The sequence below is a fragment of the Chiloscyllium plagiosum genome, unplaced genomic scaffold (assembly GCF_037043375.1).
Source record: "Chiloscyllium plagiosum isolate Xiang-an unplaced genomic scaffold, Cpla_swu_hap1 HiC_scaffold_28, whole genome shotgun sequence".
NCBI classification, from domain to species: Eukaryota; Metazoa; Chordata; class Chondrichthyes; order Orectolobiformes; family Hemiscylliidae; genus Chiloscyllium; species Chiloscyllium plagiosum.
Window position 1 is genome coordinate 15,609,256 of NW_028270166.1, and position 21,351 is coordinate 15,630,606.

The 21,351-nt window shown below is 44.3% G+C and overlaps 1 protein-coding gene across 10 annotated transcripts in view; it reads left to right on the forward strand.

Moving 5' to 3' along the window:
* LOC122565381 (transducin-like enhancer protein 4) overlaps positions 1-21,351 on the forward strand; it is a 215,465-nt gene that overhangs the window by 93,863 nt on the left and 100,251 nt on the right. For 5 of the 10 annotated variants that reach the window (XM_087976010.1, XM_043721298.2, XM_043721302.2 and 2 more), the window contains 3 exons: positions 3,195-3,269; positions 9,078-9,288; positions 12,529-12,551. In XM_087976010.1, coding sequence (XP_087832136.1) covers positions 3,195-3,269; positions 9,078-9,288; positions 12,529-12,551 — 309 coding nt within the window. The remainder of the gene's footprint in view (positions 1-3,194; positions 3,270-9,077; positions 9,289-12,528; positions 12,552-21,351) is intronic. The other 5 variants (XM_087976011.1, XM_043721303.2, XM_043721305.2 and 2 more) reach the window with 2 other exon arrangements.

Here is a 21,351-nt window from a genome sequence, read left to right on the forward strand (position 1 = left end):
GCAAACCTGCACAACCAGCCCTGCAAACCTGAGCGGATATAGCGTTTTCATGGTCTTATTCAGGGAAACACTATTAGCCAAGGTGCGTGAGGCAACTCTTCTCCTTTTCTTCAACATACAGCATAAGAGTTTTTACATCCATACAAGTCAGGCAGATGGGACCTGGGTCCAGTGATTGGTCCTGAAGACGATACATCAGGCAGTGGTACAGGGCCTCCGTACTGTTGTGTTCAGCCCTGGTTTCTATACTCAAGCCCTGAAGTTGAACTTGAACCTGACCATTCATGGGTGAAAGTGGCGCCAACTGAGCCAATACTTTCAGGGGTAAGTGACAAGACCCTGTGAACATTCCCATGCTCAGTAGTTCTTCAGAATATTTAGTATCCACTCATTCAAAGCATGTTGGCGCTGCACTCATCCAGGCAAGTGGGAAGTATTTCCTCTCACTCCTGACTTGTGCCTTGTAGATTGTGGACAGGCTCTGTGGAGTCAGGAGGTGAGTTACTCTCTGCAGCATCCCTAGCCTCTGACCAGCTCTTGTAACCACTCTGTTTATATGGTGAGTCCAGTTGGGTTTCTGGTCCATGGTAACTCAGAGGATGTCAGTACTGAGGCATTTGATGATAGTAACGTCAAGGAGTAATGGTTAAATTGTCTCTTATCGGAGATGGTCATTGCCTGTTATTTGTGTAGTCCGAATGTTACTTATTATATCTGACTTCAAGGTGAGAAGCAACAGTCATTTCACATTATAGGGCACAGCAACCCATTTTCCTAATTACTGCTCCAGGTCAAAATCTTAAAATACCTTGGACCATCATCTGAATGGGTACATGAATAGGAAGATTTTAGAAGGATATGGACCAAATGCTGGCAAATGGGACTAGATCATTTTAGGATATTTGGACAGCACGGACAAGTTGGAGTGAATGGTGTGTTTCCATGCTATACATCTCCATGACTTTCAAACTCATTAAAATTGATTGGATACAAACGACTGAAATAAGTAAGACCCTTTGATACCATTGTTGATTGTATGAGAAAATACATTAGTGTGTAACAGAGATTTCTCATCTGCAGACTACTAATTTGCAGGTTTATAGAAAACTACGAGTAGAATTACACATTGCCATCCCAAAGTGCCAGTAAAAAAAATCCCAAGGAAGTGTATGCAATAAAAATGGAACTAGCAGTTGCTGTAAACCAGGAACCGTATGAGGAAATGACCTGTTAACAATGAGTGCAAGAGAGACCCCAGTCTCCGCTGCGTGAGAGTACAAGACATTTGGATCCTTTTAGGTTCAACTCCATTTGCACAGGTATTGAGAGACTGCTCAATCTCACACAAGTCACTTGTCAAAACTGATGAGACTCATCTGAAAGATTTCCAGGTAGCGATGGAAAATCCCTAGTAAGCTGAGATTTTTCATAACTTAGTTTGTGTATTGCACTTCACGCTAAATGTCCTGTTCATCAGTCAGACTTCCAATTTCCACCTCCCCAACTTTGCCCTCCTTGACGTTTTACCTCACACTCACTGTTGGGAATATCCCCTTGACGTATCTCATTCTAGCCGGGATTTTCCTGAGGCCCATCGTCTCTGTATGGCTGATTCCACTCAAGTTACCAGCAGTCTCACTCGCAGCATCTCTCCAACTCCTTCCAACCTTAAGGGCAGTGTCTTCCACATTGCTCGGTGCCACATTTTGTGGTGTGGGTGGGTGGGTTTTAATCAGTCGGCAGGGATTTGGTTCAGGACCCTACCACCCTCCTATCTCCAGTCTGATTCAGTCTTTGGTGAGGAGGCCTCAGGACAGTCTTCCTGACCCACTGCCAATTGAGAGTCTTGGTTGCCCAATTAATGCCCATTAGCTTTATCTGACGACTGCTGGCATCAGCCCAGTGGTGGGCAGGGTCTTCAGGTGGCAGAAATAATAAAAGAGAATCTGATGTAGCTGTTTGCCAGCTTCTAGGGCAGTGTGGTTGGAAGAGGGTTGGTCTAAGTCAACCCACATGACCATTTTTCACTCAGTCTTTAAGACTGCCTTTTTACGTTTGTAACAACCTGATCTCCCACTGACTCAGCTCATCTGGAACCCTCCTCAGTGACCTCATTACCTTTAGGTTTGGCCCTTCCAACATCTCTCCAGGCTGGTCTCCTGCATTCTCCTCTCTGTAAACTTGTGGCTGCCCAAATTCCTAGCTCCTTTCACCTCTCACCATGTGCTCACTGACCTACATTGGCTCCTAGTCAACGCAACCTTAAATATGTTCAATTACCAGCCTCCATTGCTCTCTGGCACAGACAATCCTAAAGATTAACAACTCGCTAAGAGCAGAAACTTCTCATCATCTCCAACTTTGATGGAAATCCCAGTATCACTTGTGTCAATGGAGGTGGGCAGAGCTACTGTCTTTGTCAATATTTGTTAATCTATTTGTGAACAAGATAATTCTAAAATGTTTGGATGGATTTCAACAAAACGGATTGCACACACAAAATATGACTGAAGGAAGAAGCAATTAATTTGATTTTGAAGTTCCTATTTGTATTTTCAGGTCCCTCCCTTGCCTCATCCCTCCCTTGCTCAATAATCACCTCCAGCCCCTCAATGTTTGGCACTCCTTTTATGCTGACCTTCTGAGCATCTCTAGTTTCAATCTCTGCACCCTTGGAGATCATGACTTCAATTGCCTGGACCTTATATTCCAGATAACCTTGATAAAACCTTTCTACACCCAATCTCCTCCTTTGGGACATTCTTTATAAACTACCCTTCTGACCAAGTTTTTTATCTCCTTATGTGGCTCGCTTTCATATTTTGTTTAATAATGGTACAGTGAAGCATTTTTGAGTATTGTTTGACATAAAAGATGATATAAATAATAGATAATAAGATTAAATAAAGCTGTTGTGGATGCTTTTTTTTACAAGTTCTGAAAAGAGTCACTGAATCAGAACTGAAAACTCTGATTACTGTCCACAGATGCTGCCAGCAATTTCCAATTTTGTTTTCAATTCCCAGCATACACAGTTCTTTCGGGTTTTTAAAACATTTTTTAAGATTAAGGAGTTGAATTGTGGCGAAAATATGCATGTTTATAGAAATGAAAAAAAGAACTTTTATTCCTTTGAAATATATTCTTAAATGTGTCTTTTGACTTACTCAATACTCTTTCTGGTTCATTGACAGCATCAACAACAGGTAGTGCAGGCAATAGAGCGTGCCAAGCAAGTCACCATGGCTGAACTGAATGCCATCATTGGGGTAAGTGCCCACCTTCTACCCTCTGGTTAATGTGAGAAGGAACTGTGTTGCACCCTAAATGTTTACTGAGGATTTGGGGTCAATTTTTGTCCACCAACATTTACTTCATTCATAATCTTTCCAAAAGCTTATTACATAGCCAAATGTGGTACAATCCATGTTCTGTTAATGCAGCATGCAGCACTCCTGAGACTCTTCAGTGAACTTACAATTTACTTGTTATATTTACAGTATACATTTCATATCAAATGTATGGCTTGAGGGGGTTTTTACATGGTCTCCAGATTTTAGATGTAATACAGCAAGTGGGCCTTCTACATACTCTGTGTGGCCTGTCCCCAGTGAAGCATTGCAGCCTAAGTGTGACCATCAGCATATATTCCTGGACCTCATGTGTGTCAGTCTGTAACACTAGATCGAGGACAGCTGTGTGCATTGTAAAACCAATAAGACTTTGACAGGCCAAAGGGGGTCTTTCACCAAGTTAATGGTCCTCCAGCAGCAGTTAATGTTCGTGTCTGCGTCTGACCCAGAATTGACGTGTGTTTCCAACTCGTATTAAACCAATTCTTGTTTGCTGGACTCATTCACTTTATGAACAGCCAAGATTGAGGACAAAATGCCCCACGCCTGAAAGTGATGCTTCTGGCTTGGACAAGGTTCTGCTGTCACTCATGACTCCTTCTCCTTGGGCAAGAGAAACAAGGCGATTTGTTTTACCTCTTGGCCCGTTTAGAGAGGAGACGGTCGAGAGAGGATTTGATTGAGGTTTTGAGAGGTTCTGGACAGAGTAGACAGGGGACAGAACAAAAGGACAAGATCAAGAGGACATGGATTAATACTTATTTGCCAAAAGACAAAATGCAATGGGAGAATTGTCTTTTTTCACACGGCGAGTGGTTTGATTCAGGAATGCATGTGATGGAGGCAGGTTCATTCAGCACATTCGAGAGGGCACGAGATACTTACATAAGTATACATACTGAGTGGGGTTAAAGGGAAATGATGGGAGAATTGTACTAAGTCATTATGCTTTTTTGGAGAGCTGGAGCAGGCATAATGGGCTGAATGGCCAGATTGATGAAGTGGTGACATGGGGCAGCATCCCCTTTGATTCTGTGCTCCAGTAACATCATCATTTGTTTCTTTAGATAGCGAACATGCAAATTAGGAGCAGGTGTAGGCCATTCGGCCCCTTCAGCTCCACTCGACTGTTCATTTCGTACCTGCTGATCTGATTGCGGTCACAACTCTATGTTCCTGTCTACCCCTTAATTAGGAGCAGGGAAATTCATTTCTCATACACTCTGCCCCCAGCTATCCACAGATGCCCAAAACCCACACCCCACCCCAACAGAATCTCGAAACCAATCCAAGTATCCCCGCTGCTGTGGCTGAAGCCAGCCTCTGAGCCCAGGCTTAAGAGCAAAGCTAGGACCTTGCTGGTCCAAGGGGGTTAAGGTTCACATCCTATTTCTTCACTGCATGGTTCTGCAACCATCCAGTAATGCTGACAATGCAAGATTGCAGCAGTAATAACCAGGGGCAGTTTTGCAAGCAGCGGTGAGCTAGTTTTGTCTATCTGATTGCTCCTTTGAAGTTTTTTGAGACTGTGCACTGAGTTCACATTTCCATTGGACAGACTCCAAATGTTGCTGAAGATTTGACTGTACCCTGTGTGGGAGCGGACAATTATTAAGACCCCTTGACTGCCAATAGTCATTGAAGTTGAAGATCGGTACTGAGAGTATACCAGCAATAACAACTTGTATTTATGTAGCACCTTTAATGTGGGGAAACATCTCAATGTGCTTCGCAGAAGAGAAGTCAGATAAATGTAGGCACTGAGCCAAAATAGTATCTATTGGAGAGGGGTGATTTAAAGCTTGGGTCCTGAGGAAGATACTGAAAAGCTTCTTCAAAGAAGAGGTGGCCATAAAGAGAGGTTTAACGAGGGAATGACAGTGTGAAGGGCAGAGACAGCCACCAGTTTTACAGCAAAATGAGCTGGAAGGGCGATTGCACAAGCAGTCTGAATTAAAGAGATACAAAGTTTTCCGAGCATTGTTGGGCTATAGGAGGGTGGCAATGACAGAAGAGGGTAAGGCTGTGGAAGACTTTGAACATAGGATGAGAATTTTAAATTGGAGGCATTGAGCCCTGAGAGGAACAGACCCAACTAGGAACAGAAGGGCAGGGAGACAGTGATGACTGCAGATGCTGGGGATCAGAGCTGAGAGTGTGTTGCTGGAAAAGCGCAGCAGCTCAGACAGCATTCGAGGAGCAGGAAAATCAACGTTTTGGGCCGGAGCTCTTCATCAGGAATGAGAGAGACAGAAGGACAGGGTCCAAGCTCCAATTCATTTTGTTTTCCAATTAAATCATGGCTGATCATCTGGCTGTCTTGGTTCCGTAAACACTTAATACCCATGTCCTACAAAACTCTGGTGACTTGCAGTACCATAACCATTTGAAATAACTGCACAGAGGTGGTCTACCATCATCGATTCACCCTTTATTTACAGAGAATGATCCGGCTCCCTCAGAGCCAGCTCTCAGTGTGAACAGTATCTCTAACACTCTCTAACAGAGAGCTGGCTCTGAGGGAGCTGGATCAGTGTGAATGACTCTCCATGTATTAAAAAAGGGTGACTTGGTGACAGGGGAAATAAAAACTCCTGTTTATATCTGACAGCCATGGCTCCCTGATTGGACCAGACTAGCAGCCCCAATCAGGGAACTCATATTCTAGGAGGTACACCTTGCTGACCTCATTACAATCACTACACCATTCTTGTACTAAGTAGCTGGACAAGTTTAATAAGGTATTTGAACTTAATTATTTTCATCCAATGTATTAATTAAAGCTAATTCAGTGAAGCCCAATTAAGTTGTCTATGTTCTGGCATTTCTCTTGAGCAATTTCCCATAAAATTCATTGCGTGTGTCACAGCCTCAGTGATATTTTCATGCTCTCTTGAGCTCAAGAGAATGCTCTGATCCCATTTCAAAGCTGAATTTTTTAGTAGTTTCTAATAAAACACCCTTTCATCTTGTAGCCATTCGTGAACCTAGTCAACTGAGCCCATGAACTGATGCTGTTGCTCACTGCCTCATTGCAGTGTCACTTTGCACAGAGGCCTGCAAATAAGTTGCCATAACAACCAGCAGAGAACATCCAGCACAAACGCCGAACTCTGTGTTGTTTCTTCAGCAGAGGGTTTCCTCCTCTTCCCCGATTTCTTCCCTTTTGTGTTCTACAGGCATAGGTCCTTCATGTAATGGTGCACGCCTCCTGACTCCCTCACTCCTCGCTTCCACCACCCACCATGACCAATATAAGCGCGTGTCCATTCTTCACCTGTTGACCCACAGCAGGCTGCTCTTGGTCATGTCCAAAGTCTGTTCACATTTGCAGAGGGGTCTTTTTTTTTTAATTCACTCGCAGGATGTGGCTAGGCCAGCATCTATTGCCCAGAGGGCAGTTAGAGTTAACCACATTGCTGTGGGACTGGAGTGACATGGTAGGGAAAGTCAGGACTGCTGGAGAGTCAGAGTCAAAACGTGTGGCGCTGAAAATGCGCAACGGGTCAGGCAGCATCCGAGGAGCCGTAGAGTCGACATTTCGGGCATAAGCCCTTCATCAGGAGCATAGGCTAGACCATGTAAGGATGGCAGATTTCCTTCTCTAAAGGACATTAGTGAACCAATTGGTTTTCCTGACAATGGTCATCTTTAGACCTTTAATTCCAGATTCTTTATTGAATTCAAATTCCAGCATCTGCCATGGTGGGACCTGAACCCAAGTCCCCACCCTCCCATCCTGGCACTTTCCCCTGCCACCGCAGGAACTGTAAAACCTGCGCCCACACCTCCTCCCTCACCTCTATCCAAGGCCCTAAAGGAGCCTTCCACATCCATCAAAGTTTTACTTGCACATCCACTAATATCATTTATTGTATCCGTTGCTCCTGATGCGGTCTCCTTTATATTGGGGAGACTGGATGCCTCCTAGCAGAGCACTTTAGGGAACATCTCCGGGACACCCGCACCAATCAACCACACCGCCCCGTGGCCCAACATTTCAACTCCCCCTCCCACTCTGCCGAGGACATGGAGGTCCTGGGCCTCCTTCACCGCCGCTCCCTCATCACCAGACGCCTGGAGGAAGAACGCCTCATCTTCCGCCTCGGAACACTTCAACCCCAGGGCATCAATGTGGACTTCAACAGTTTCCTCATTTCCCCTTCCCCCACCTCACCTTAGTTCTAAACTTCCAGCTCAGCACTGTCCCCATGACTTGTCGGCACTTGTCCTACCTGCCTATCTCCTTTTCCACCTATCCACTCCACCCTCTTCTTCCTGACCTATCACCTTCATCCCCTCCCGCACTCACCCATTGTACTCTATGCTACTTTCTCCCCACCCCCACCCTCCTCTAGCTTATCTCTCCACCCTCCAGGCTCACTGCCTTTATTCCTGATGAAGGGCTTTTGCCCGAACCGTCAATTTTGAAGCTCCTTGGATGCTGCCTGAACTGCTGTGCTCTTCCAGCACCACTAATCCAGAATCCCCAGAACATTAGCTGAGTTTCTGGATTAATAGTATCGTGATAGTATCACTAGGCCATTGCCTCCCCCTTCTGACTAGTGTCAGAATTGGAAGCTAGATGCTGAACAGTCTTTGGTCCCTCTTCCCCTTACCTTGGCCCAGTGGGGTAGTTGTAGGTTTATAAAGATTATTTTTATTATTAAAGAGAAACAGCGATAGAACAAAATACTGTATTTTAAAACAACATGGGGCATAGTGCAATTACTTTCTTAAAACATTTCGATTCTGTTCAAAGGGGTGTGTAATTATGCTGGGAAATTGCATGCATAGATCTGATTCTTGCAAAAGCTTTCAAGGTGACCAGAGGGACATGCAGTGTGAGCTGTTTCAATGCTGCTTTTAACAAATTGTTATTAGAGTCATTCTTGGATTGGGGTAGTGCACCCTCCTCTGAGCCATAAGGGCCTTCACTTCAAAGACTTGAGCAGCACAGTAATGAGGGAGTGCTACACCGTTGGAGGTGCTGAGTTTTGAGTGAGACACTAATCACTTCCCCTCTGAGGTCAGGAATAAAGGTACAATGGCATTGTTTGACACTTGGCGGCAGAGTTTTCCCTGATATCCAGGCCAATGTACACATCAATTGGTATCACAAAGACACAGAGGATAGAAGCCATTCAGCCCTTTGAGTGTGTTCTGCCATTCGATATGATCATGGCTGTCATCCAACTCTGTCCTCTATTCCTGCTTTCTCCACATACCCTTTGATCTATTTATTCTTAAGAATTAAGTGTAACTCCTTCTTGGAAATGTAATGTTTTGGCCTTAACTGCTTTCAGTGGCAGAGACTTCCACTGGCTCAACACTCTTAGGGTGAAGAAATTTACCTCCTCTTAGTCCTAAATGACCTACACCAGACCCTTAGATTGTGACCAGTGGTTCTGCACTCCCCAGTCATTGGGAACATCCTTCCTGTGTCTAGGCCTGTAAGAGTTCTGTAGGCTTCCATGAGATTCTCCCATCATTAAGAGATTTTCTGGTTAACTATTACTGCTTTCATGTGCAGTTTGCTGACACATCTCTGACAGTACTACACTTGATGGAGTCCTGTCATGGTGAAAGGAACTATATAAATGCGCTTCTCAATATCAGCCTATCCCATAGCCCAACCCCTTCCCAAAATTGAGCAGAGTTTTGTCATTGATGTTGATTTACTGCCTGTCGTGTAAATTCTGCCAATTTTTTTATTCACATAAGAATCCTCACTTACAGCAGCAGCAGCTCCAGCACCTGTCTCACCACGCACCCCCGATTCCATTAACTCCACACCCATCAGGACTGCAAGCTGCAGGAATCCCTTCCATCAGCGGTGGCTCAGGGCTCCTGACCCTTTCCAGTGCCCTCGGAGTTCACGCCCATCTCGCAATGAAAGAGGATAAGAATCATCTGGACATGGACCATCACAGAGGTACATGGATGAAGCTAGTGGTGTAGAGAAAGACCGGGAAAATATTTCCCTCCGCGTAAACGTGAAAGCTATTTTGAGACCTAACAATCTAATAAATGCTGGATTAAGGGATTTACTGAGGTAGATGTGGTGACGTTTCCATTTTTGACGGTGTGTGTTTTTTTTGTGTGCGCGTGTGTTTTTGTTTATGCGTCTATATTGTGACGATGCTATCACTTTAAGAAGGTTATTTTGTCCTTGGTTTTTTTTGAAGAGAGGTCGTAAAGGCAGAAGGTTGAAGGGTCTAGTTTAACAGTGGAAGGGGCGTGGCCAGTTTCCCCAGTTCAGGTTTCTTCTAGTTTGTACCTCAGTCACAAGATGTGTGAGTCCGGGGAAGTTATAAGCGTCAGTAAAGAATTCCTCTGACTTTCTTCTGAAATCTCTCTTTGGATGTTGTTCCTTCCTGCCTCTAATAATCTGTGCTTGAGTTTACCTTTTTGCCAAAAGATGTGTTTACAGGATGGTACTGTATTGGAACAGTTAATTAGTATTAGTTGCTGTTTTGGGTCAGTTAAATTTTCCAATAGTTATTTTAAATTTTGTTTTTATTTTGGTGATGTTTCAATTCTAGTGTTTAAATAAATTCAGTTTTCCTTAAAGCTGAGTGGTTTGACCAGCATCTGGAACACCCACTTCACAACTGCCTTTAAAATAAGAAAAAATTGGGGTCTCGGCTACTTTCTTAAAATATTTAGAGGGAGTGGGGTCTGGCCTGGTCCATAACAGTATTGAGTACAGAACTGGGGTCTGTAATAAGAGATAACCACTCAAAAAAATAAGATGTAATTCAGGAGAGTGGTGAGAATATGATGCGACGTTGGTTAGTTGAGGCAAATAGCACAGAGGCTTCTAAAGTGACATCAGATGTGAGAGGGACTGAAGGGTTTGCAAAATGGTCTAGATAATGGCAAGGGGATGCAGAATGGGGCATAAATATCAGCTCGGAGCAGGTGGTTTTCTAAGGAATTTGCATGCACTATGACCCAGTGCTCAGAGCCTTACTGTACAGAGTCAGCATATTGTGCTCTAACATCACTGGTTTGTGAAAAATAGAAAACTGAGGATTAAGATTTAGACTTTATTGTCACATTAGGACGTTCCAAGCTGTGCACCTGTAGAGAGATTACATGGAACTTCCTGAGTCTGATGATAAAATCTCTGCTGAGGGATTCCATTAAATTGGTGCATAAAGGGAATAGAGGTAAAAACAATGACTGTAGATGCTGGAAACCAGATTCTGGATTAGTGGTGCTGGAAGAGCACAGCAGTTCAGGCAGCATCCAAGGAGCAGCGAAATCGACGTTTCGGGCAAAAGCCCTTCATCAGGAATAAAGGCAGTGAGCTTGAAGCGTGGAGAGATAAGCTAGAGGAGGGTGGGGGTGGGGAGAAAGTAGCATAGAGTACAATAGGTGAGTGGGGGAGGAGATGAAGGTGATAGGTCAGGGAGGAGAGGGTGGAGTGGATAGGTGGAAAAGGAGATAGGCAGGTAGGACAAGTCATGGGGACAGTGCTGAGCTGGAAGTTTGGAACTAGGGTGAGGTGGGGGAAGGGGAAATGAGGAAACTGTTGAAGTCCACATTGATGCCCTGGGGTTGAAGTGTTCCGAGGCGGAAGATGAGGCGTTCTTCCTCCAGGCGTCTGGTGATGAGGGAGCGGCGGTGAAGGAGGCAGGGGGAGTTGAAATGTTGGGCCATGGGGCGGTGTGGTTGATTGGTGCGGGTGTCCCGGAGATGTTCCCTAAAGCGCTCTGCTAGGAAGCGCCCGGTCTCCCCAATGTAGAGGAGACCGCATCGGGAGCAACGGATACAATAAATGATATTAGTGGATGTGCAGGTAAAACTTTGGATGTGGAAGGCTCCTTTAGGGCCTTGGATAGAGGTGAGGGAGCAGGTGTGGGCGCAGGTTTTACAGTTCCTGCTGTGGCAGGGGAAGGGTGGGAGGGTGGGTTGTAGGGGGGCGTGGATCTGACCAGGTAGTCACAGAGGGAACGGTCTTTGCGGAAGGTGGAAAGGGGTGGGGAGGGAAATATATCCCTGGTGGTGGGGTCTTTTTGGAGGTGGCGGAAATGTCGGCGGATGATTTGGTTTATGCGAAGGTTGGTAGGGTGGAAGGTGAGCACCAGGAGCGTTCTGTCCTTGTTACGGTTGGAGGGGTGGGGCCTGAGGGTGGAGGTGCGGGATGTGGACGAGATGCGTTGGAGGGCATCTTTAACCACGAGTGAAGGGAAATTGCGGTCTCTAAAGAAGGAGGCCATCTGGTGTGTTCTGTGGTGGAACTGGTCCTCCTGGGAACAGAAAAATATTGATTGAGATGGTGCAGAATGGGCAGTGTCAGACTGAGCATCTATTATTCACAACATCTAATATTCACTTCCACTGGAGTCAGTGTGTCAGGGGTGAATTTCTACCCCTGTAGCATCCCAGTGTCACAGTATGTAAATGGGGCAATGGGTAAATAGCCCATACCCCCCCCCCCCCCCTCCCCCCCTCCCCCAACCTTTGCTGCATCCCTAATGAGGTTCACGTGAAGAGAAATAAAATCAGAGAATGTTGGAGAAACTCAACAGATCTGGCAGCATCTGTGGAGAGAGAAACAGCATCAACATTTTGAGTCCAGTACACCTCTCCTTCAGCACACAGAACTTCTCACCACAGATACTGCCAGGCCTGCTGAGTTTCTGCGGTATTCTCTGTGGTTGTTTCTGATGTTCCAGTACTCTGTGTTGTTTTTATTCAAGCCTCCTTCTCCTTATCCCTATTCTAAACCATTTATTCCTGTGGATAAAAGCCAAATACTGCAGATGCTGGAAATTTGATTCAACATAAAGAATGCTAGAGAAACTTAACAGGACTGGCAGCACCTGTGGAGAGAAACAGAGTTAATGTTTCAAGTCTGGTATGATCCTTCTTTCAGGGGCTGCTAAAAAGGGGTTGGAAAATTGTGTTTTGTACATTTCACATTTGCATCAATTTAATGGGATCCCGCATTCAAAGTCGAACTATCAAACTCAGAAATTGCTGAATGGTCTATCTGCATGTGAAAAGAAGAGTGCGATTGATGAATTATAGCGCTCTGTACGTTGTGAATTTGGTTCCTGAAAATTTCCCTGACTATGTTTTTTGTGTATTTTTCCCTCTCTCTACCACCTTCACTGAATCTGACCATGATTGTCTGTGATGCTTCTGCACGTTTTGTATCCAGACCGAGACCGTGACCCCAGTCGGGTAAGTGACATTCTGCTTTTGTTCATGTTGTTTTCTAATCAGCTTGTTCAACCATGTTATGACACACCTCTGGGGATGCTGGGACTTGACCTTCTAGCCCAGAGATAGCAACACTACCACTACACCACAAGGCCCTTAGATTCGGTTTTAATGCTCGTTCTTTTTATCTTGTTTGGGCAGTGATATTGTAACAGCAGTGATACTGTGCCTGACATCTCACATCCTGACAAGCCTAAGAAGGAAGGTTACCTCAGAGTACAATAGAACCCTGATCAGATGGGCCAAAGGGCTAAGGAGTGGCAGATGGAGTTACATTTAGATAAATGCGAGGTGTTGCTCTTTGGAAAGGCAGGACTTAAGCACTTCATGGTGAGTTCCTAGGGAGTGTTGCGGAACAAAGATACCTTGGCACGCAGGTCATAGTTCCTTGAAAGCAGATTCCCGATAGGCAGGGTGGTGAAAGAAGGTGTTTGGTACGCTTGCCTATATTGGTTAGTGCATTGATTATAGGAGTTCAGAGGTTATGTTGCAGCTGTACAGGACATTGGTTAGACCATGTTTGGAATACTGTGTTCAGTTCTGGTCTCCCTGCTATAGGAAGGATGGTGTGAAACTTGAAAGGGTTCAGAAAAGTTTTACAAGGGTGTTGCCAGGGTTGGAGGGTGTAGGCTATAAGGAGAGGCTGAATAGTTTGGTGCTATTTTCCCTGGAGCATCAGAGGCTGAGGGGTGACCTTATAGAGGTTTATAAAATCATGAGGGGCATGGATAAGGTAAATAGTTAAGGTGTTTTCTTCAGAGTAGGAGAGTCCAAAACTAGAGGGCATAGGTTTAAGATGAGAAGGGAAAGATTTAAAAGGGGTCAAAGGGGCAACCTTTTCACACAGAGGATAGTGTGCATGTGGAATGAGCTGCCAGAGGAGGTAGTGGAGGCTGTTTACAACATTTCAGAGGCATCTGGATGGGTATATGAATAGGAAGGGTTTAGAGGGATATGGCCAAGTGCTGGCAAACCGGACTAAGTTAGTTTAGGATATCTGGTCGGCATGGACGAGTTGGACCAAAGGGTCTGTTTCCATGCTGTACATCTCTATGATTCTATGGTCACTCATACCAGGATTGCCTCTCCTGCCAGGCTCCACTGTTTTCCCAATGGATTTCATGGGGTCTGCCTAGATGACAGGAGGCCAAGGATCAAATTCTTGTGGAGGTTTAGCTACGTGGAACCCTGCTGTGGCAGAGGCTGTGGTTTATTGCCCTGGCAGGGATTAGCTAAAACAGTGTTCCACACCCTGGGCAGCAAGCATATCATTGGTGCTTGGGTGGGGTTGCTAGTACATGGGAGCTAAAGTCGAGCTGCAGGAGATTATCAGCAAACAACAGTTTCATGTGAAGTTCCCTCATCCGGTGATTTAACATTGGTGTTAACCTGACGTCATTAAACAGCAGAGGAATTGATGTACAATTTCATTGATATTATAATGTGGCACAAGTTCACTGCTGCAATTAGTAAATGAGATGCATACAGTATAGTTCTCGCCTCATGGATAAATTTGACATCGTTAATGATTGTCATTTGAAGAGACTGGTGTTTTATAAACTATTGATTGACAGTTGCCAGAGTATTTTTCATTATTCAATGCCTGACAAGCCCCCGCAAAAGAGAAGCATTCTTCTACAAATCACTTCTAACTATTTTTCTGAATGTTTGCCAGTTTTTGCAAAATAAAAACCTAAGCAGGGATGGGGGGAGAAAAAAGTCAAATTAGACATAGCCTGGGAATATCGGAATTGGTAATTGAAGGAAGACCAAGGTCGATCTCGTTTAGCTTTTATCATCCTATTAATCCCATGATACAATGATCATAGAGCTGGCAACTAAACACAGTGATCAATCTCCCGGTCAGTAAGCCTACAGCAGACCCATATACTGTCTCTCCAAAATGTTATCTTTGAGTGAGCTCTCTGGAGGTTGCATTTGAATGAATCAGCCCTAACTGTTTGCACCACCTCCTGTTGCATCTTGGTCCATATCTTGACCCCAATTCATTGAAATACGGGGTAGACCATTTAGGACAGAGCTCAGGAGAAACTTCTTCACCCAGAGAGTGGTGGCTGTGTGGAATGCTCTGCCCCAGAGGGCAGTGGAGGCCCACTCTCTGGATTCATTTAAGAAGGAGTTGGATAGAGCTCTCAAAGATAGTGGAATCAAGGGTTATGGAGATAAGGCAGGAAGAGGATACTGATTAGGAATGATCAGCCATGATTATATTGAATGGCGGTGCAGGCTCGAAGGGCTGAATGGCCTACTCCTGTGTCTAATGTCTATTGTCTATTGAAATATTGTTTCCTCGGAGCAGGCTTGAATTTACTCCCCTTCCAACAAAGGTTGTGTCTTTGCTTTCTAGAGGATCCCTCATTCAATTGCAGAGAGGTGTGTTTATAACTTAGTCTTTCAGCTACCCTGTCACTGCCTTTGCCATTGCTCATGCGTAGTTTAGACACAAGTTGTGATGTTCAACTACACACAGGGCTGCCTTTTCAAACCTCTTGCCCAGTTTCCCTTGTAGCTTGTTCCATTGTGACGGGATCAGTGAGCTGACTGGCAAAGGAGCTCAGAAGTGGCCATGGCAAGCTTTCTTCTACATATCCTTTCTCAGGGTTGTGTTTCCTGCAAAATGTGATATTGGTAAATTCCATCTTTTGGTTGCGTTGTAGCAGGTTGGTTTGGCATGCAGTTTTGCAGCCTGTCCACTTTAAGACTGTGACTGAAAATTCAAATCCAGGATGTGGAGGTGCCAGTGAAAGTCAGAGGTCATACGACACCAGGTTACACTCCAGCAGGTTTATCTGAAAGCTCTCCAAAAGCTTGTGATTTCAAATAAACCTGTTGGACTATAACCTGGTGTTGTGTGACCTCTGACATTATTCAAATCCAGGCAACTGCAGTTCCGTTTAAACCAATCACACGTTGGGATAGACTGTACTTTCTTTCAGGCTTCAGGTCAGTCATAGGTTCCTTTTGTGAGACCATATCGCTTGCAGCTGCAGCAAGATCACCAGGAGTGTGATGGATGCTAGATACAGGATTTAAAAGGAACTGTAATAGTGAGTATACTGTGATCATAGGATCAAGAGAAATAGGAGCTAGAGTAGGCCATTTGACCCATTGAATTTGCTTTGTCATTTAGTAAATCATGGCTGATGTGATGAATGCACTGCTGGTGTTGAATGGGCATGATCACCTTGCAGGCATGTGTACACAGTGAAGGGTCTTTGGAGGTACTTGGTATAGGTCTACGTTTGCAGCATTGAGGGGAGGCAATATGGCTTTTGCGGTGGAAAAATCACTTTCGCATCTTTAGGATGTAGGAACTCTAAGATTGCTGCAGATTAGACTGGAAGTGTTGGGAAAGGTGTTGCTGGGCACGAGTGCGATAGGAAGCAGATGCTCGTCGAGATCACAGAGTTTGGGATGCAGAATATCTGGGTCTAGGAACATACCCTCTTCTGTGTCTGAACTCCCTGAGTATCCTAAGACATTACTTCATCTTTCTTCAGGACCCAGTGATAAGGCTCACAGCTGTGATCCAGCTGTGGCAGGTATACAGACCCAAAAGGTAAATGGTGATGTCAACCACATTCCTGTGGGTGTAGAGTCACCTCTAGGCCTGACCAGATAAGGACAGTAGATTTCTTACCAGGAAGGACATCTTGTGAAATAAGTAGGATTTGGTGACAATTGACGATGGTTTAGTGTTTACAATTAATGATGACGTGGAGATGCTGGTGTTGGACTGGGTTGGACAAAGTTAAATATCACATGACACCAGGTTTATTTGGAAGCACTTGCTTTCGGAGCGCTGGTAACTACTATTGCTGAGGCTGTCTTACATTGATTGATTAATTATGTTTAAATTCCATCAGCAGTTCTGGTGGGATTTTGTCCCCAACACATCAGCCTTTTGGATTTCTAGTCTAGTGACTAGAATATCTCCCCCATTCTAAAATAATTCATGTAATTGGTGAAATTATAATTGAATCTTGGGGAAACAAATTGTCTGATCTGAAATAAGGGCCCAGAGCTATTTTCTCTGCTTTTGAGTTAGGAAGATTGTGTGCACTGATTGTTTTGTTTTTAAAAATAGTAAGAAGACAATGAGTTTTTGGGTCTATATACCTGCCACAGCTGAAAACACAGCTGTGAGCCTTATCAATGATTCCTGAAGAAAGATGGAGTGAAATGGTAGGATAATCAGGGAGTTCAGACACAGAAGAGGGTGTGTTGGCCGAAAGACCAGAGGGCTAAATGAGAGATGATGATGGAAGGAATAATCAGAGACTTGTGGTAATGTACGAGCAAATATGAAAGCATGATGAGGAAATGTTACAGAAAGTTAGTGCCGTAGTAACAGGAAGTGTAGGCTATATGAGTGTATCTCAATATATAGATTTTTATTTGTGAGCTGGTATATTACATATTTTCTCTCCAGATCCATACAAATCTCCTGGGTTATTCAGAGAGGTCTGTTATTATGTTCTTAATGGTCAGAATTTAATGGTATAATTGTTACCAGCCCAAAGACACTGAAGAGGTGTCAGATTGGCAGGAAGTCCTGTGTCCGAGCCAATGCAACCACAATAATAGACAACAGCTCGCTAAATGAGAAGAATGTTGACTTTGCTGTTTTCCTCGGCACATTACAATGGGGGCCTGATTTTAAATACGGTGACAAATCTGGCCATTGTCCAAAAATGTACAGGTTCATGTTCGACCCATTTCATTTGTTGTAAATATTCTCAGGAATTCACCTTGTGAGTGGAGACAGTGTAGACAGCCTCCAGCCTGTCCATCAGTTCTCTTCCCCTCCTCACCCCAGCCCTAAACAGACAGATACCCACTCGAGTTCTCTCAGGGTGGTATGGGGGCAGGGCTGCGTCTCATAGTTCTAGAGTAAGGAGAAGTATATAGAACATAGAACATTACAGCGCAGTACAGGCCCTTCGGCCCTCGATGTTGCGCCGCCCTGTCATACTAATCTGAAGCCCGTCTCACCTACACTATTCCATGTACGTCCATATGCCTGTCCAATGACGACTTAAATGCACTTTAAACTTGGCGAATCTACTACCGTTGCAGGCAAAGTATTCCATACCCTTACTACTCTCGGAGTAAAGTATAAACGGTCTAGATTAACTCAGCTGACCCCTATCCTGTCACCTCTCCTACTGGGGGGATGTCTTGATGTGCGTGTGTGTCTTTCTGTCTATCTGTGTGTATGTGTGGGTGTGTGTCTGTCTCTGTGTCTGTGTGTATATGTGTGTGTGTGTGTGTGTGTGTGTGTGTCTGTATGTCTGTGTGTGTGTCTGTATGTGTGTGTGTCTGTATGTCTGTGTCTGTGTGTGTGTGTGTCTGTATGTCTGTGTCTGTGTATGTGTGTGTGTCTGTGTGTCTGTCTGTGTGTATATGTGTGTGTGTCTGTGTATGTGCATCTGTGTGTATGTATGTGTGTGTCGGTGTCTGCGTCTGTGTGTTTGTGTGTATATATGTGCGTGTGTAAGTCTGTGTGTATATGTGTGTGTGTGCATCTGTGTGTATATATGTGTGTCGGTGTCTGCATCTGTGTGTTTGTCTGTGTGTATATATGTGTGTGTTATATATGTGTGTCTGTGTGTGTATATGTGTGTATCTCTGTGTGTGTATGTGTGTGTGTGTAGGTGCAGACTGTGATACCCTCTGCAGTCAAATAGCCAATGCTGTGCTGAGGCTTGCACATGAACCAGGCTTTTAAGTAAGGAAGGCCAGCTATTGATGTTTGCTTAATTGAGGGGAGGGGGTAGGGAATCAAATGGCTGCCCTGTGCATTTGAGAGATCCTCCCTCACTGGGTCCAAGTTGTCAAAGGGAAAATGCTTCCCTTGTGATACTTCCTTTGATGAAAATATGATTTTCTATAAATGCAGTGTGAGCCCAAAACATGAAATTCAGATCAATCCACGAGTGCAAAGGCATGACTTGGGCAAATTGTGGCAATATCTTTCCTGTTCATAATCAGCTTGTTCAGACTGCTTAAGGAGTATCTGGTTACAAAGCAATTTTCCCATAGTTTGGGTGTGGAGGCGATCGGAAATACAGATAGGTTTCCTTTCTTGTTTATCTTTGAAAGTTGCAAACTATAGGTTGTGAGTTCAATTTAGACCCTTCATTCAGGACATCCTGCCCAGTCGTTAAGCTGTAATTACTCTATAATAAGCTCTTTCTATTATAGAGTGATTCTAATCTGTTTACAAAGTGAGTACTGTTTGATACTCAGCGTGTCCGTGTCTGTTGCCGTGGTTACATGCTGGCCCTAGTTTATTACGTTACAGCCGGCGCCATGAGCCATTTTGTGCCTGTTTATGAATACAAAATGGTGTTCTTCACCAGGGTGACCCTGTCTGTACAGGTCTGGGGGAAGTCAGCCAATCTTCACATCAGAAAAGAGGCTGTTGCCAGGCCTGTGGAATGTGAACTGTGCCCCTACCCGTCCCATTTTAGGAGGCACAAACAGACACACCAGCAATAAATGCCAGCAGGTAGACTGCAGGGAGCATCACAGGCCTCCTTTTACAGCTTACCCCTCCAACTTTTTTACTCGGATGTTGCCAGGGTTGGAGGGTTTGAGCTGTATGGAGAGGCTGAATAGGCTGTTTTCTCTAGAGTATCGGAGGCTGTGGGGTGACCTTACAGAAGTTTATGAAACCATAAAGGACATGGATAGGATGAATAGACAAGGGTTTTTTTTCCCAAGGAAGGGGAGTCCAAAGTAAGAGGGCATAGTTTTAAGATGTGAGGGGAAAGATTCAAAGGGGACCTAAGGGGCAACGTTTTCATGCAAAGGGTGGTGCGTGTATGGAATGAGCTGCCAGAGGAAGTGGTGGAGGCTGGTACTATTACAACATTTTAAAAAGGCACCTGGATGGGTATATGAATAGGAAGGGTTTAGAGGGATATGAGACAAATGCTGGCAAATGGGATTAGATTAATTTAGGATATCTGGTCAGCACAGATGAGTTGGACCGAAGGGTCAGTTTCCGTGCTGTGCATCTCTGTAACTCTATAACTGAGCATTGCTGGGTATTCAATCAGGAATGGAAATCCATGTTTTATACTTTACCATGTCAAATGCAAGGTTCCAATTATAGAGTGTCTCTTAATACCATCACAACTCTGGGGCTTATCTCTGTAACCTTGTTTTATTTCACTGGCTCAGCTACATGAAAGCTAAACTTACTATGTTATTAGGGAGAAGTTAAAATTAAGATATTCGTGCACTTTTTAAAATATTTAGGAATTAGTATACTGGTAACCTGTTGACATATCCTTTCTGTTACTGTGCGCTAGGGTAGGAGAGATGAAATACGAATTGTAATCAGGAATGGAGAGGGCAGTCATTGTTTTCAACTTTGTGTGTGAAATCTGGGACAACATGCATTTCATTACAGGGTTTTTTCAGTCATCATTACAAACCATTCCAAGTGGAAAATCATGCCTTGACTCGGGAGTTTTTCCAAACCATATTCCCATGATAATGTCAACACTCCACTCTCTTTTCCTCAGTAAATCCTCCAAATCATATTATTTTGATTGTCTTATAACACTGCTGCTAATGATCTTGACACGGTGTTCAGAACTCAACCAGCAGTAAAAGGTTTTTAAAAAAAACCCAAAAGGATGTTAACCATTCATCATATTTTTTTCTTGATTGTATTTTTAGTAGGTGTGAATGAGCATGGTGTGATTTTTGGAAAATTATTGAAATCAAAACTTTGCAGAATTGAGAAATCACCTGCCCTTCAAAGATGGAGCCCTTTGTGTTTAAAGCTGATTGAAGGCTTACAGGCTATATTCTTTTGAAAAGTTCCAACAATGTTTTTACTGCGATCTCAGGATTTGATAGATAAATTGCAAATATATAGGATTAATGATGGAGGTTTGGAGGCTTTGCTTAATATTAACGGAACCTTCACCAAACTATTGGCTTCCTATTTGGACAACTGTTTCCTAGGATACCTAGCATGGGTCAAGTGTGAAGGAGGCCTGATGGGTTTTGTCCAGCCTTGGGTCAGGAACAGACCAGGCAGGTTGGATAGGGGCCTCTCGAACACAATCCAGTCTGAGCCAGCTTAGAGGGCATACGCTTCAGGTGAGAGGGGAAAGAAATAAAACTGATCTAAGGGGCAGCCTTTTCATGCACAGAGTTGTGCGTGTATGGAATGTGCTGCCAGAGAAAATGGTGAAGGCTCGTGCAATTACAACATTTAAAAGGCATCTAGATGGGCACATGATTAGGAAACATTTAGAAGGATATGGACCAATCCTAGATTAATTTAGGATATGGCATGGATGGGTTGGACCGAAGGGTCTGTTTCCATGCTGTGTGGCTATGATTAGTAAATATGGCTGCCATTTTTATAGCATCGCATTGTGTGAGGGACGTTGGATGGGATGGCGGTGATGGTGTATCCTTAACTCAGTCAGCTAGATGGCTGATTGTTAGCAGCAAGAGTTTGATTCCCATTCCTGAGCTGGCCTTGAGTCCTGCCTCCTCGCCCTGCCATCGCGATTGGATGGGGACAGGGATAAACCAAGGCTGGAGAAACCAAAGCAGCCGAGGCTGAAAGAAACACAGCAGAGCTTGGGCCTGGGACCTACTCTGAAGCTGCGTATGTATGAATGAATGAAGAGGCATTGTGGGAGCAACTATCAAGATCCCAATAATGGTGAGCAGAAATGTTGATTATAAAATGACATGGAGGGAT